General features: G+C 44.0%; 1 protein-coding gene across 1 annotated transcript in view; it reads right to left on the bottom strand.

Annotated features, from left to right (window-relative positions):
- Positions 1 to 277: 277 nt before the first annotated feature.
- Positions 278 to 14109, bottom strand: part of LOC119396002 (novel acetylcholine receptor chaperone) — a 33355-nt gene continuing 19523 nt past the window's right edge. Inside the window, exon 3 of the mRNA XM_037663027.2 lies at positions 278 to 8770. Within this exon, the coding sequence (XP_037518955.1) occupies positions 8502 to 8770 (269 nt within the window). The 3' untranslated portion in view covers positions 278 to 8501. The remainder of the gene's footprint in view (positions 8771 to 14109) is intronic.

Raw genomic sequence — 14109 nt, 5'->3', positions numbered from 1 at the left:
CAAAATGAAAACTATGCAACTTACTATAAAACTGATTACATATTTATTATCAGCATAAAAAACTATGTAAACAGCTAAAATTTCATTGCCCTAGGCTACAGATTAAAGAAACGTTTTTTTCTAGTAGCATCTCCCCTTAATCAGTAAATTGCTACGGTGCTCTGATGTTGACAGTTCGTCCTGTAGTTCAGAGGGCCTAGACTTTATTTAATTCATTGCTATTGACAAGTTGAAAACGTCACGTCAGTACATAGTTCTATAATACGTTTGTACATAGACTGTGTGTATTTTCAACGGCCAAAAGATATGAAAGCGATGTGCACTCTCTCCACCTCTGGTGCCAACTTCCGCAAGTGCAACATCAGCGCTTAAGCATCGATTCGAAATCTCGCGGAAGCGCAATTACTTCCAACGTTCATCATTCAAGAAAGTCAACGCTGCTTACAGTTCGCGACGCAAGCGGTCAAAGAGTGTGTGAAACTGTCACACAAATGTGCGCTTAAACCTGCACCACCACATCAACGATGAACGACCGGATAGCACTTCCCACAACTCAAGCTTCAAAACGCGTACACTCAAACCTCGCTATAACGAACACGGATATAACGAATTATTGGTTATAACGAAGTAAATGAAGAATAGTCTGGTCATAGCTACAGTGTTAAAAATAAACGTTTATAACGAATTTTCGGATATAACGAAGTTATTTTTGTGGCAGATGTGACTTTGTTATAATGAGGTTTGGGTGTATTTCATATCTTCCCAAAGGCCTGCAGAAGCTAGGCGCATGCGAGTACAAGGATAAACAGCGGTAGAAATATGTGACAAAGAATTCACAGCAATGTTATTGCTTCTAAGTGTCAGCAGCCTGGCTATTACTGCAGTTTTTCAAGAATATTAAAAAAAAGTCACAGTTTCGCCTCAAGGGCGAAGCAATGAATGCGATAGCAAAACATTGGAATGCCACAGGAAAAACAGCAAGCAGCTAGAAAGTTGCTGCGCGCTGCTCAAGCACAAAGGACGCGGGAAAAGAAAAGTGAATATTAAAAAAACAAAGTTGCTTTAACACCCCTGAACTGCAGCTTTCAAACAAGCAGTTAAGCTAAATGCAGAACTTGGCCCATTTAAGAATTTCGCCCTCTTGCGGATGATGGAAGGCACGCATCTCATCCGCTGTATGGTTGCAACAGTGCCGTGGGAAGCATCACTTCTGCCATAGGTGTCGCCATCGTAATGAAAGGCACAGAAGAAACTGTCACTCAGACAAAAAAAAAAAGACATTTTGTTGCTTTTCAGAGTGCAGAAAGTGCAGCACTTATATTCTGGCACCACTAGAATTTTTTTTTCTCTTAACTCGTCAGGTATGACTCCAAGAATAAATTCAACACGATCTCACCGAATTTCTGTGACACTCGTTACAAGTTACAAGAGAAAGCAGTTACTCCGGACAGTATGTGCCTTCTACGAAATAAAACGGATCCCCCGATAAAACAAGAAAAGGATAGGAAAAAAAACGGGAGAGATTTTGGTGCAGCCCACCATGAAATCGACAGAAGCATGTGAACATTGTGTCACAAACAGGTGAGATTCACTGTTCAGTACGCCATTACACAAGCACACGCCTTGTTACATGCACTAAGCTAGTGTGACGCTTTTAAGAAGTGACGAGATGTATACTGCAAGTATATGTGAACGTTGAAACTTTCAAGCTTGAAATACACTTCTATGCGATGACGAGTGCATTCACACACACAGTGATAATCTTTCATGGTGCCGTACTCCAGTGGAAAAACTTGCATAAGTTCGAAGAACAGACGTTAACGAGGCACGCAAGAGTAATCTTGCACTGGCGGAATGTTGTCTCAGGTTTAGTATTACCTGCACTCCCATCGTATGGCAACGCTAGTTATTAATGAAGAAAATGACAGGCCGAACTTTCTTTATCGACACCAAAGCTACACTGCAACTGCCATGCACCCATTTTTATACACTGCACGGTGCTTTTATGTACTACTTTTACAAGAATTAATAGTTTCTAAAAAGCTTCAAGGCTGGGTTTTTGCTTACGTTGAAATGAAATGTGATCGTTGCTAAGTGATAAACAATTATAACTGTAGCTGCAGTACAATGCAGTCAATGTCTATAATATCCTAACCCGAATTTGCCTTTTTCACTCTTTCAAAAAGTTGTAAGTCATCATTTGTGCAAAGACTATTGTTTCGCAGCACTGGCATGTGGTCTAACATGCTACTGCCGTTTAACGGAAGGAATAAGGCGTAAACAAGAACACAAAAAGTGACAATGGATGAACACATTCGTCCATGTCACTTCTTGTGTTCTTGTTTACGCCTTATTCCTTCCGTTAAACATGCGCCAACTAGCCCAACAAAAAGTTCTACTTGTTACTGCTGCTTTGCTAACTTCTATCACAAAGATGTAGCGTATGCACAAAACACAAAAGCTGGAACTTTTCACACCACTACTCAAATGTGCAGGCTAAAATCTTAAGTAGCACACACCAGTACAAGTACAGTACGAAAAAAGGAATAGCAAAGAATTTTCTTTGTGAGAACTGTGGTTTCTGGACTGCCGGATGTACATGCCCTTGGATCTCACTTACCCCACATGAAGGCCCTTTTAGTACATAGTCAAAATTGTGTGCAACGAGGAGTGATTATGCACTGACGTTTGTAAACGTTATGTACAACAAACACGTTTTGATGCATGTCCTATGCTTTGTGCGCATGCTCCGCATCATTAGCGCAAGGAACTAAACATTGTAATCCTCGAGTCATGTAACGAGCATGTGTTCAGAACTTGGGTCCGATCAGTAGTCTGTTTAGAGCTAGTTGCTCAATGAGGTTCGCTGTGACTCAATGTAGCAATAAAAAAAACTAATGAAGTGCTTTCAAGTTGCAGTGCTGACACCTTAGCATACACGATGTGAATACTGCCATAGGAAATAAAAGCTTGTAAGATCATATAAAAACAGAAAAAAAGGAACACACACTTTCAAGAATGGAATGGAAGTAAATGGAATGCAACACTTTATGAGTCGGAATAGCCAGAATTTTTCGGTATTAAAAGTTTTCCTTCATTACAATTGTTTAAATATTTATAGAAATAATTAATTATATACAAAACTAGAAGTGTTAGTCTTGCTAATTGCTGCAAGTCTTGCTACCAGTTCTTACGTACCACTTAGCTATATTCTATTTGACACTTTAAAACAATACTGCTGTGTCCTCTGAAGGTGTTCATGTCCATGAAGTACATACCTTAATATGAAGTTAACTTTATATTTAATAGAGAGGCCATCATTTCCAGAATGTAGAAGTTTAGCGTCTGCAAACACAACTGCAAAGTTCTGTCAGCACAATGCATGGTGCCTGAGACTGCTATAGAAATGCACTTACATGACTTAAGGTTAAAGACAGCGGCTGATTGAAGATGAACAATTAACAGGTAAAATATGGCACAATGACATAAACAGTGACAATACATAAAGACATATACATGGATTTTTTTAAGGATGTAAAGCAATTCAGAACTCTGGCAGTCACATGGTGAATCTCCTGTGGTAAGGTTACGTCATGAATTTTGACAGTCTGCACTCCGCAATAATTGTTGGGGTTTTACATCCCAAACCCATGATGTGATTATGAGACGCTGTAGTAGAGGGCCCTAGAAATTTCAACCACCTGGGTTTCTTTAACCCTTTTTGGGACAGTGGGACACATACACCCAACTTTTCCACAACTCCCACATCCCCCGTTGCAATTAGCGCAACGATAAGTCACTCATATCTTACCTATGTCTTCGTATTCTCGAGGAAAAATCTTTTACCACACTTTCGAAGGGCGGAAGTTGTGTTAAAATGGTGCTGAATTTCGACACAAATTTTTTTATGATAGGTTCTGAATTTTCCTCTTCTTCCAGATAGAAAGAACCTACCAATCTAAACACGCCGGATAATTTCCTCTTTTTCTGGTTTTTCAGAGAGGTGATTTTAGCTTCCAGTCATCACGTTCTTTTGTAAATTTTCGCAATAACTTGACCGATAAATGCATCGAAACACAATCCCCAACAAAACTGCCACGCTCATTCCTCAGCGTAATTGCGGATATTCGTGCGTGGAAATACTTTTCCTTGATATCGTATAACTCTTGAAAAGTAGGCACATATTCAGGGACAAGAGGCGTACTCGAAAATTTCGACAGCCAAAGCAAGGACAGGCAAATGGACAAAAAAAATCGTTGGTGTGTGCGGTGAAGTAAGCTTTACAGGAACAGACCACGGCACTATGAAGGCTCGCAAGAGGCGCAGGTGCAGGTGGTGCTCTACTGCTGGAAATGAGGTCCGCACAACTTTCCCTAGCACCACTTGAGAATTGATACCCTGTGCGACTTACTTCGGCCGTTTCCATGCCAAATACCCGTTGATGCAATCTCGAGATGTTGCCTTCATGAGACAGTGGGACAGTGTTTTCCCACTTTTTGAAACCACTCTCATGAGTCAGTTGGACATATATGTCCCACTTTTTTTTTTTCAGTAAACTACTGGCTTGATTTTGATGAAATTTGTTTTATACTATTTCTTGGTAGCTTATATGAATACACCACAGCCAGTTTTTATATCATCACATCAAAAGTATAGGCAAACCCACAAAGGGTTAACGTGCACCTAGCATTTCATCTCTATCGAAATGCGGCCACGGCGGCCGGGATTCGATCCTGCTACCTTCGGGTCAGCAGTCGAGCACAATATAGCCACTAGACCACCCTGGAGGGTTAGTCTGCACTCCAGCCTTGTTAACCATTCATCAGTAACACTGAACTAGCGCAATGTATCTAAGAGCGAATTTATGAAGTAACATACACGTTTAACATATAAAAAATGATACTGAAATCCACATCACAATGAGCCTTCGTGAAGAGATTCGGCAAACCGAAAATTGGTCTTCCTTTTCTCTCCTAGTAATCAAGATTTCACCTCAAAATTAACGCACACAAAAGTTTCATCTTGAAAGAATGTTTCAAGAGTTTAAAATACGTAATTTCGTATTTCACATTATTGTTCCAGCTTTGCGAACACAGTTGCCTCTCTGAACTACATATTTTTTTCACAAAATATGGCTGTACATACGTAAACTTCTAAGATGAATAAGCTTCAGCTCAAGGCAATGAAGTAGCCACTCGCCTGTTGCTCAGACATGGATCAGCAATGCCGAACAAGCTTCTGTGTCCAGTCTAGGCAGATGGATTCACGTACCGAATTGAGGATGACGTCAAGTATGATAATACCCTGGACAGTTACAAACTGCACTCACGAGCATGAATTACCAGCGCTCCGCGTACTCTGTCACCGCGGGTCTGCAAATCGTGAAAATTTCATGGCACACACTAGACGATGGGTCTGCTACCACATGGGTCTCTTTGCTACTCGCAGGCACCTGATGTGCGAATGCAACACGCGATGGCTCTGTTAAATGCAATATGCAATACAAATTTTCTTGTCTAAGTAAATAAAGTAAGTGCTGATGGGGGTAAAACAGGAGCGGGTCACATTCGTTCTGACCAATCGTGGAACCCTAAAACGTCCTTCACAGAAACCCTGGGTTCCATGGAACCCAGTTTGAGAACCCATGATCTAGAGGCTCGCCAGTGAGTGATGGTGCCTGCTGCTAATCCAGAAGACCGCAGCCCGTCATCGCCAGTCCTCATGTGGGACCTCACATAAAGCACCGTCTTAGATTTGTGACATATCTCCTACACAGCTTTGCGGTCTTCAGAGTGCATGAGTTGCTCGGATTCGTATACATCAGCAATAATTTTTTGCCACCCTCCTGATCTGACTAGTGGTTAGCCTAACAGTGGTTAAAAGTGCCTAACATAAAAGATGCAAGCCAGTCTCTCAGAACGAAGGCAGTAGTGCAGTGATGCACACACATGAAAAGTCTTTGACATAAATTTCAGTGTCTCTAAACATGTGGCCGGACCTATTGATGGCCCATGCAAACCAGACGTACTGTCGTGCTCGTGCCACCAGAAAATGTGCATCCTTTCAAAGAACGAGGGAGCGAGGCTCCTTATTCTCGTGGGCTCATAAACACTGATGCACAGAAAGAAACAAGTACAGTTGGCGTCAGAAGTTCAGAGACGACCAGGTCTGGGAAAGCTTTTAATTTCCCAGCAATTTGTGACTGCATTCGGTCGAACTGCACAGCACACATTGTTAGTGCGTTTTAGAACAGGCCAGAAATCGAAATTCAAGGCTGCCTGCTGAAGCAGCGGGAATATTCAGATTTTTCCTGAGACTCGTGGTAAACTTTCAACAGTGACTGTACATGCGTTGAGGACTCGGTTACGCAGTGAAGCTTTAGCTCAAAGTAGCATGCAGAGCAAGACTCTACCCTTGAACTGAGGGGAAATGAAGCTGTCTTGCAAAACTTGCACCCTACAAAAGTTCTGTCGCTCACAATTCAATCGAGGGCGCCCGATCTCTAAAAGAACGTCCTAAAGAGCAGAGTTGTGTACGTCGCTGCAGCGTTCGGCATCGTTTGGGACACGCCACCAGAGAGATACGACTTGTCATGACCGAGGGCCGAGTGGCACATGCTCAACAATGAAAGCACAGCTAAACGACATTACATGCTCATCGTAGGAATGTCCGTAACTCAGAAGGACCGATCTCGAGTGAAACCACAGCACTTGTTTCTGTTTCAGAAATACTGGACCACCAAGTACACTGGTGGGCTAAAGGATTCTGTCGCCTGCTGCCTACCATGCTCCTAAATGCGTCAAAAACACCACTGGACAGCGTCAAAAAGTGTAGTGCAGTGCCAGAAATCCAATGTCAATGATAGCATGGAGGAAGGCCCACTGTCTGGAGCAGTGTATACCCCTTGTGAAGAGAAACGATATAGTATGATATGACAATCACTGAGATGGCTGAACAATCAATGCGTATTTAACTTTTCTTTTACCTTTTTGCAGTTTACATTTCACTTAGGTGGGCACACCGTGACCCTTTTGAATTCTTATGGTGACCATGCCACGGCCAATGCTCACGACTGTAATAAGCTGACATTCAGAAGATGCTTTCATAAATGCTATTATTTATAAATAAAAGACTATTTGTTTGCCATCAGATGACTAGTTCAAAAATGTGCGCTTGCTTAAGCTTGCACAAGGTTACAGCCAAGAAAAGTAAATATGGTGCACTAATTGTAAATTGGCTGCCGACGGAAGCAAGACACGTACGGAAAGCAATGAAAATGCGAGGCTGACGCATCACCGGGCTTTAGCTGCCGTAAAGCAAGAGACTACAATAAATATTTGGATGCCCTAGGCTATCTGTACACTATAGTATTGACTTCTATCAGCATCAGCCAGTTTCTTCGCTGATGGCTTACAGAATTAAATGCTTGTCTTGATTCGTTGGGCAAGGCTACGTGCCGTTACTGTTTTTTACAACTTGTACGTTTCCTCCGAAAGATATCTCAATATAACTCAGTTCCATCTGTGCGCTCAAACAGCAACCATGCGTGATCTACAAGCGGAGATTCACAGTGCTCAAATTTTATCAAAAAGAAAAGTAATTTTGTGTTTAGCAAGTGTTCTTCAGGGAAATGCGATTGAAACCTACCACTTTTTGTAGAATCACTTTGTAAATGTTAACAACAAAATGTGGTAATATACCCATAGCCAGGTGTCTAAACTCTTCGTTCAACAGCTTCACATTAAAACAATGCGAGTTCTTCTGATACATATAAGATGGGATGACAAAGAAAAAAAACGTGCCACACTTATGCAGTAATAGAAGGCGATATCCGCTGCATGTATATTTGCGACATTGCAATTTGCAGATGGCCGCCAACTCCGTGGTCAATTCATGAACCTTTAGAACTGCATCTGACAATATCAGCCTTTATGCTTACAATGAATATCAAATGTACTAAAGATACAGTTCAATGCCTCCACCACGAAAATCTCTACAACAGAATAACGAGGAATTCCTTACGTACTGACTATGTTGTGACTATTGTGGGGCATGAACTTTATAACAATGCAACTTTTATAATGACATATTTTGAATGCCGCAACCACTTAGTTGTAACATCGTATGACTGTATTGTAATTTCCGATGCAACTTCAGTTATAACAAGGTATCGAAGCACAGTGCTCACAGATTGAAACGCGACATCAAATCTTTTAGTCAAATGACTAGTACGCGCAATCGCTCGACAACTATGTCATGTGACTACGAAACTGGGCGCTAAAGGCAATGTTGGCTCCGGTGTAAGTGTTCGAATCAAAATTACGCCAATATGACACCAGCTGAAGACGGCGGTAACGAAAGTACTTCCGTAAGTTAGCCCTAAATTGTCGCGTCTCAATCCGTGACCGCCGTACTGCATAAAAAGTAATCGCGCCCAATCATGCCCGAGAACGCGTGCACAAGTGACCACTACCGAACAACGGGCCCAGCCGACCTTGGGTTCAGTCGACCTTGGGTCTCGCGGCTGCTTCCTGAGACTGCTGGGCAGCCACTGCTGCGGCCACCGCGGAGGAGCTCGTGGCGTGGAGGGCTTGCTTCTTGCGCTCGCGGCCCTGCACCTGGTAGAAGACAACCAGGCGACATCCTAGCATAAGGCTGAACACGATGGAGGGCGCCATGCGCTCAAACTTGTCTCGCAGGGCGGCATGCGTGTAGACGGCGCCCAGCACCAGCACGAGGAGGGCCAAGTTGGCCAGCTGCTTGATACGGCCTGCGACAGGAAGGCAGGGATGAGTCGTGTGACATATGTGATCAAGTTGCCATCGCAAGACTGGTAGTCTACAGCCTTCAGCAAGACTTTGACTTGGGCGAGCTGGTACATGCTTAGCTGGGGAAACACAGCGCAAAAGAGGACGAGGACGAAGGAACACAGTACAATGGAGGAGCACTGAGTTTCCCCGGGTGCTCGTCCAGTGTACTGCGTTCCTTCGTCCTCTTTTGCGCTGTGTTTCCCCAGCTACGGCCTTCAAAGTCCCCACGCAGGACGGTGTGTACACTGACTCATTGCACTACACCATAGCCACCTGTCATCATACCTCCCTCTTTCTCATTCCCTCCCTTTTCCCCTAACCCCCGGTAGGAATAGCGACGTCTCCTCCTTTCTCTTCATCAAACATTATCTTCTTCTTGAGGCACTTTACTCTGTCTGTTTTGGTATACACCGAGACAGCGCCTAAAATGCAAGATCGCTGGTCTCCAAATGGGGAGTAGTTTCTGGTGCTATGGATCCAAGCTAAGACAAGAAAAAAATTAAACAGGCAGAAACAACTTTCGTTGTTAAAACAGCGTTCGTACAAGTTTTGAAGGCCAAAATTCAGGGGCTTTCAAGGACGCAGTGCAGCATGCCAAGTAAGATTTTCTACGCTATAACCTTTTCAGATTGACTGATCGAAAACACCTTTATTTAAGCAGAATCTAGCATGTGGTTGGCTGCCTAGTCTGGAAATCCACTAGTTATGGCTGCTGTGCTGGCCCTCTCCACCAGCCAGCGCTGACGGTCAGCGTCATAATTCACAGCAGCGTTAACTAGGGTTTCGGAATAGGGTCAACGTTGGTGTTGAATTGGCATGCCCAAACCATGTGGTATAAGCTGGCTACCTCTCAACTGTGCTGGCACTTCCGAGAGTATAGTGTCGGGTACCACTGGTGTAATCTAGCCAAGAGTGTTTTCTTCCATCCTATTAAGAGATTTATGTGGCAGTGGATGAGCTTGCCTGGCCTGTCTATGCGGTTCAAGAAAGCTGGCATTCATCATTGAAACTACTCAGCCACAGCACCCTGCACTGTCCTCTGGAAGAAATGCCTGGCGTAGAAGAGATCGGGCGCATGCCTATGAGCCACTTCGTTTCCTCCTGGTGGTTCCAGGTGAGTGGGGAACCACATGACTGAGGCCTGGATAGGTGGATGCTTAGTGAGCAGTGATTACCATAGCTTCTAAATCAACCCTTCATTGAGCTTGTGACAGGCGCTCTGTGAATCCATGAGAACAACGCCATTGGGATAAGATGCTATAGCTAAGGCAATACGTAGCTGCGGGCAGTTTTATGGCACAATAAATGCAAAAATTAGATTAGAAATGCCCCATCTTGATCACTTTATCATGCCAACATACACACAGGGTCCCAACATTAATGCAGCTGCTTGGATATGTCTTTAGTCACTAGGTAATGTTCTTAACTTCTACCGTTTTACTTTGATCCGTCTTTGGCAAATTGTTAGGTTTCACTACGAAGACGACATCATAAGGTGCTAAGTGCCTTCCCCCGAGTAGTGATCTGCCAAAGCTGTCAAAAGGGCAATGACGGCTTCAAGTTCTTGTTTCTTCCTCATGCTGGCTCAAGTCGGCTTCTATTCAGTGGCACTTTCAGCGTGAGAAACAGCCAAAAGTCACACGGAGCAGGCAGCCTGACGAATCACGGGAATGTTTTCCAGACGGAGTTTTGTTTTGCTCAATCGTTAGCACTTTTGGCTTTAATTTTGCAGACACTCTCCTTATGCCCGTATTCTTATGTCAAAATTTTATGACCTGATCCAATGCTTACACCTATCTCGTTCGCAAGTTTTCGGACTGTGATGTGACGATCCTCTATGGTTTAAGTCGCACTTGTTCAAAGACATTCTCATTTCGGCTCCATAAGAGTCTGCCTGAACGCTGTTCGCTGTCCACTGATGTATGGCCATCTTTGAAGCAGTTGCACCTCATTTGAAGCGGTGTAAAGCCTCTTGAATCTGGTGAATGGTTTCCGCTTGGGCACTGCCAAGGTTCTAGAAAAATGTGATACAATATCACTGGCCATGTTGTTCCATCACTTATTACAACTTACTGGAATATGACAAGCGCACGCTAAATATCCTCACTCATGGGCTGAATGCCAGCAACTGATGCTTTCTGCTGGCGAAAAAAATTCACGCATGTGCATGAATGTCCCCTCTATATTTCTACCAGCGGAAGCATCACACATTTCATTGGTTTACATTGGAAAAAAGAAAACTTTTTGAACACAACTCATACAAAAAAAAAAGCAATTTTAAGAAAGTGATACAAAAATGAGGTCATAACAAAGTCTCACTTTGCACGCTTCGGTGCACTTGTCTTTGATCTGCTGAAACAATGAATTCGTAAATTACTGCTTTGACTGATGGGGGCAGTACATTTACGTCAAACTGCATGCTACTTATCGATCTTTGTACTAACGGTATGTAAGTGGCATTCTATGTTTACGGTTACCACAGCTATTCACGAGATCATAGTGCAGGCTAATCAGATGATACATCAAGGCGACATGAAGCTGGCTTTAGTACTTGGGAGCGAAGTCACGGATAATTTAGCAGCGGTATCATTGTCAGCATGCGGCTGACAAGATGGCGTGCTCGTAGTTTCTGCTAGACAAATGCATCAACAGAGACCGCCTTATATTAGTGAACACATTTGTGCCCATTGCAACAGTCTGATAAGGTAAACACAGGAAGCAGAGGTGCTTGGTGCTGTTATGTACAGTCAAGCAGCACATAATGCCCCAGCTTGAAGAAGCTCTTCCAAGTCTGCGCGCTTCATTGTCTTCTTGTGAGACGTGGTCAAGGACTCCTCAGCTTTAGCAACCCTGCTGGTATCACCTGCGTTTTGCACATTGTGCTAGGAGGTGCACACCACCCTGTACCAAAACGCATGTGACCCTTCCCCTCAATCTGGCCACCTACTCACTATACTCTATTAAGGCGCTGATATACCCCAACGTACTGTGCACGCACAGCACGGCGACATCACATTGGCAAAGTGCCACTGTGATATAGGGTAGAAGAGCGAAACGAAAACTGAGCGATAACCAGAGAAGACAACGAAGACCGCGCGTAATGGTAGCAGGAAGCGCGTGACAGCGTTCGAGGGCAGATGGTTCTCAGCTGGACATTTGTTCCAGGCAGCTAGGCGACGTCCTTTTGGCGCTGTACTGTTCCTCTGCTCCTGCTGAGTGAATGGCCCAGGGATCAGGCTATGTGCCGCTGTTCCGGCTGCCATTCTCAACAGCTGGCCAACCGGCAAATGGGGCCTGTACTCCTGCTGGGTGACTGGCCCAGCAGTCAGGCAAGGTGCCACGGTTCTGGCTGCCATTCCTAGAAGCTGTTCCAGTTCCGGTGTGCTGTGGGCCGCTGTTCCCGCTGCAGTTCCACGTGGCTGGCCCGGCCCCAGTGTTCTGCCGGGACGAGCGTAGTAGCTGAAGCTACTCTGCTGCTGAGCTACCAGGCTGGCCCGTACCGCTGCTGCTGTGGCAGAAAGCCGTGCTATGGCTTGGGCCGACACACGGCCACGACTTCGACGACCCAGACAACGCATCAACTCAGAGAAATCAGCGTCGACTCCCCAACCGGCCCCAAACCAGACAAAACACGGCGAGAGACATTCTCATTCCTAGAGACATCTAATGCAGCTAATAGGACTGCATGTGTTAGACCACACTTAAGATTTAAGTAATATTTCATTAAGAGTTGCATTTTTTTACCTATAAGCATATTTGTTTGTGTGAGTGCACTCATGGCTCGACTGCGTTCCTTGGCGAACGGCCCTAGGTCCACACTATGGCACATTCTTTCCATCACAGCCACCCTCTAGAGTCTAGCAGCTCCGAACCGCCGACGTGAGCAACGGCTGCTGGCGCGCTTGGTAGTGATGCAAAACTATCAGCACACTGACTATCGATAGCATTGATAGTTTTTTTTTAACTATCGATATTGTAAATGAACTATCGATAGTACTACTATCGATAAACTATCGATATTATTATTGACAGTGCAATCGATAGTACCGTCGGTACTGCCGACATTACTATCGAAAACTTGGAGGACGCTTGAGCTTCACCTTCAAGAGTAGAACGTGACAGTGCAATCGGGCCCCATGCACATCGCCTCCTCAACTGCTAGCCTCATTTCTGTTCTCGGTGGATGCCTCAACCGTGCCACAAGAAAACGAACGTCTGTGCACCTAACATTGGCCGTTTCAAACTATCCTAGAATTCCTAGTGCAAGTACAGTTGTGAAGTGCCCACTGCACCATAATTCTTCCTTTTGCGAATCACCGAAGGGCCCACTATGCGCCCGTAATGCAACACGCGTACCTACGCAGCTGCTCACTTTGTTGACGCTTTTGCTGCTGATGATGATTAAATATGTCTGAGCGCTTTGTAATGGGTGGGCTCTCAAAACACCCGCTCGTTGCCCAATTTACATGTTCTGATGCCTGGCGTGATTCTACGCTTCTGCCACGCAATATTAAATGCGTTAAGGAGACTCCTCCCACTACATGACATTCATGGTGTTTTTTTTTTTCTGAAGCAGTTTCAAGCAATGGCATAGCTCTGTGGTAGAACACCTGCTTGCCAAGCAGAAGGCTTGGGTTCAATTTCCACTCGAACTGAAGTTTTTTATTACTTATTTTATTTGTAGCTTTCTCAATTTCTTGGTCACGGACAACATGGATTTTTCGCTCACAACCAATGACGCTGAGACTGACACCGGAATTTCTGCGAAACGAGCTCTTTGACGTTATCCTGTTAATAGTGCTGTGAATAATTTTGCTGTTGCTGGCCGGTGATATTGCCAAAAAGCATTTGCGATAGCCTACTATCAGCAATAATCAGTTTACTTAATTTATGGGAAATTTTTCCGCGAAATAAAATTATTTCAGCAGTGAAAATGCAGGAATATGTCCATCAATAAACTTATATTCAAAAGTTACCACTTACACCTTACGATTAAAAAAACCTAGTTCTTGATATTTTTACATTGAAATCACGAAATATAATATAAATCTGAAGCCGCACAGTATCGTCAAAGGTAGCGATCTCATTTCCTGTACACCTGAATAATTTAACTTAATTGTCATGTGTTAGCATAGAATTCTGGTGAAGGAGCGCAAGCTTTTCTTGCCCTTCAGCCTGCTCCTCCTGTTCCACACACTTGGGGAACCAAGTTTATGCTGCAATGAGTTCGCGCAGTTGATTTTATACTGTCGGTAATACTATCACACTTATTATCGATAGCACTATCGATAGTCTTTTT

Source organism: Rhipicephalus sanguineus, chromosome 6, assembly GCF_013339695.2.
Source record: "Rhipicephalus sanguineus isolate Rsan-2018 chromosome 6, BIME_Rsan_1.4, whole genome shotgun sequence".
NCBI lineage: Eukaryota > Metazoa > Arthropoda > Arachnida > Ixodida > Ixodidae > Rhipicephalus > Rhipicephalus sanguineus.
Note: the sequence above shows the minus strand (reverse complement) of the source record. Positions and strands in the feature narration are given on the sequence as shown.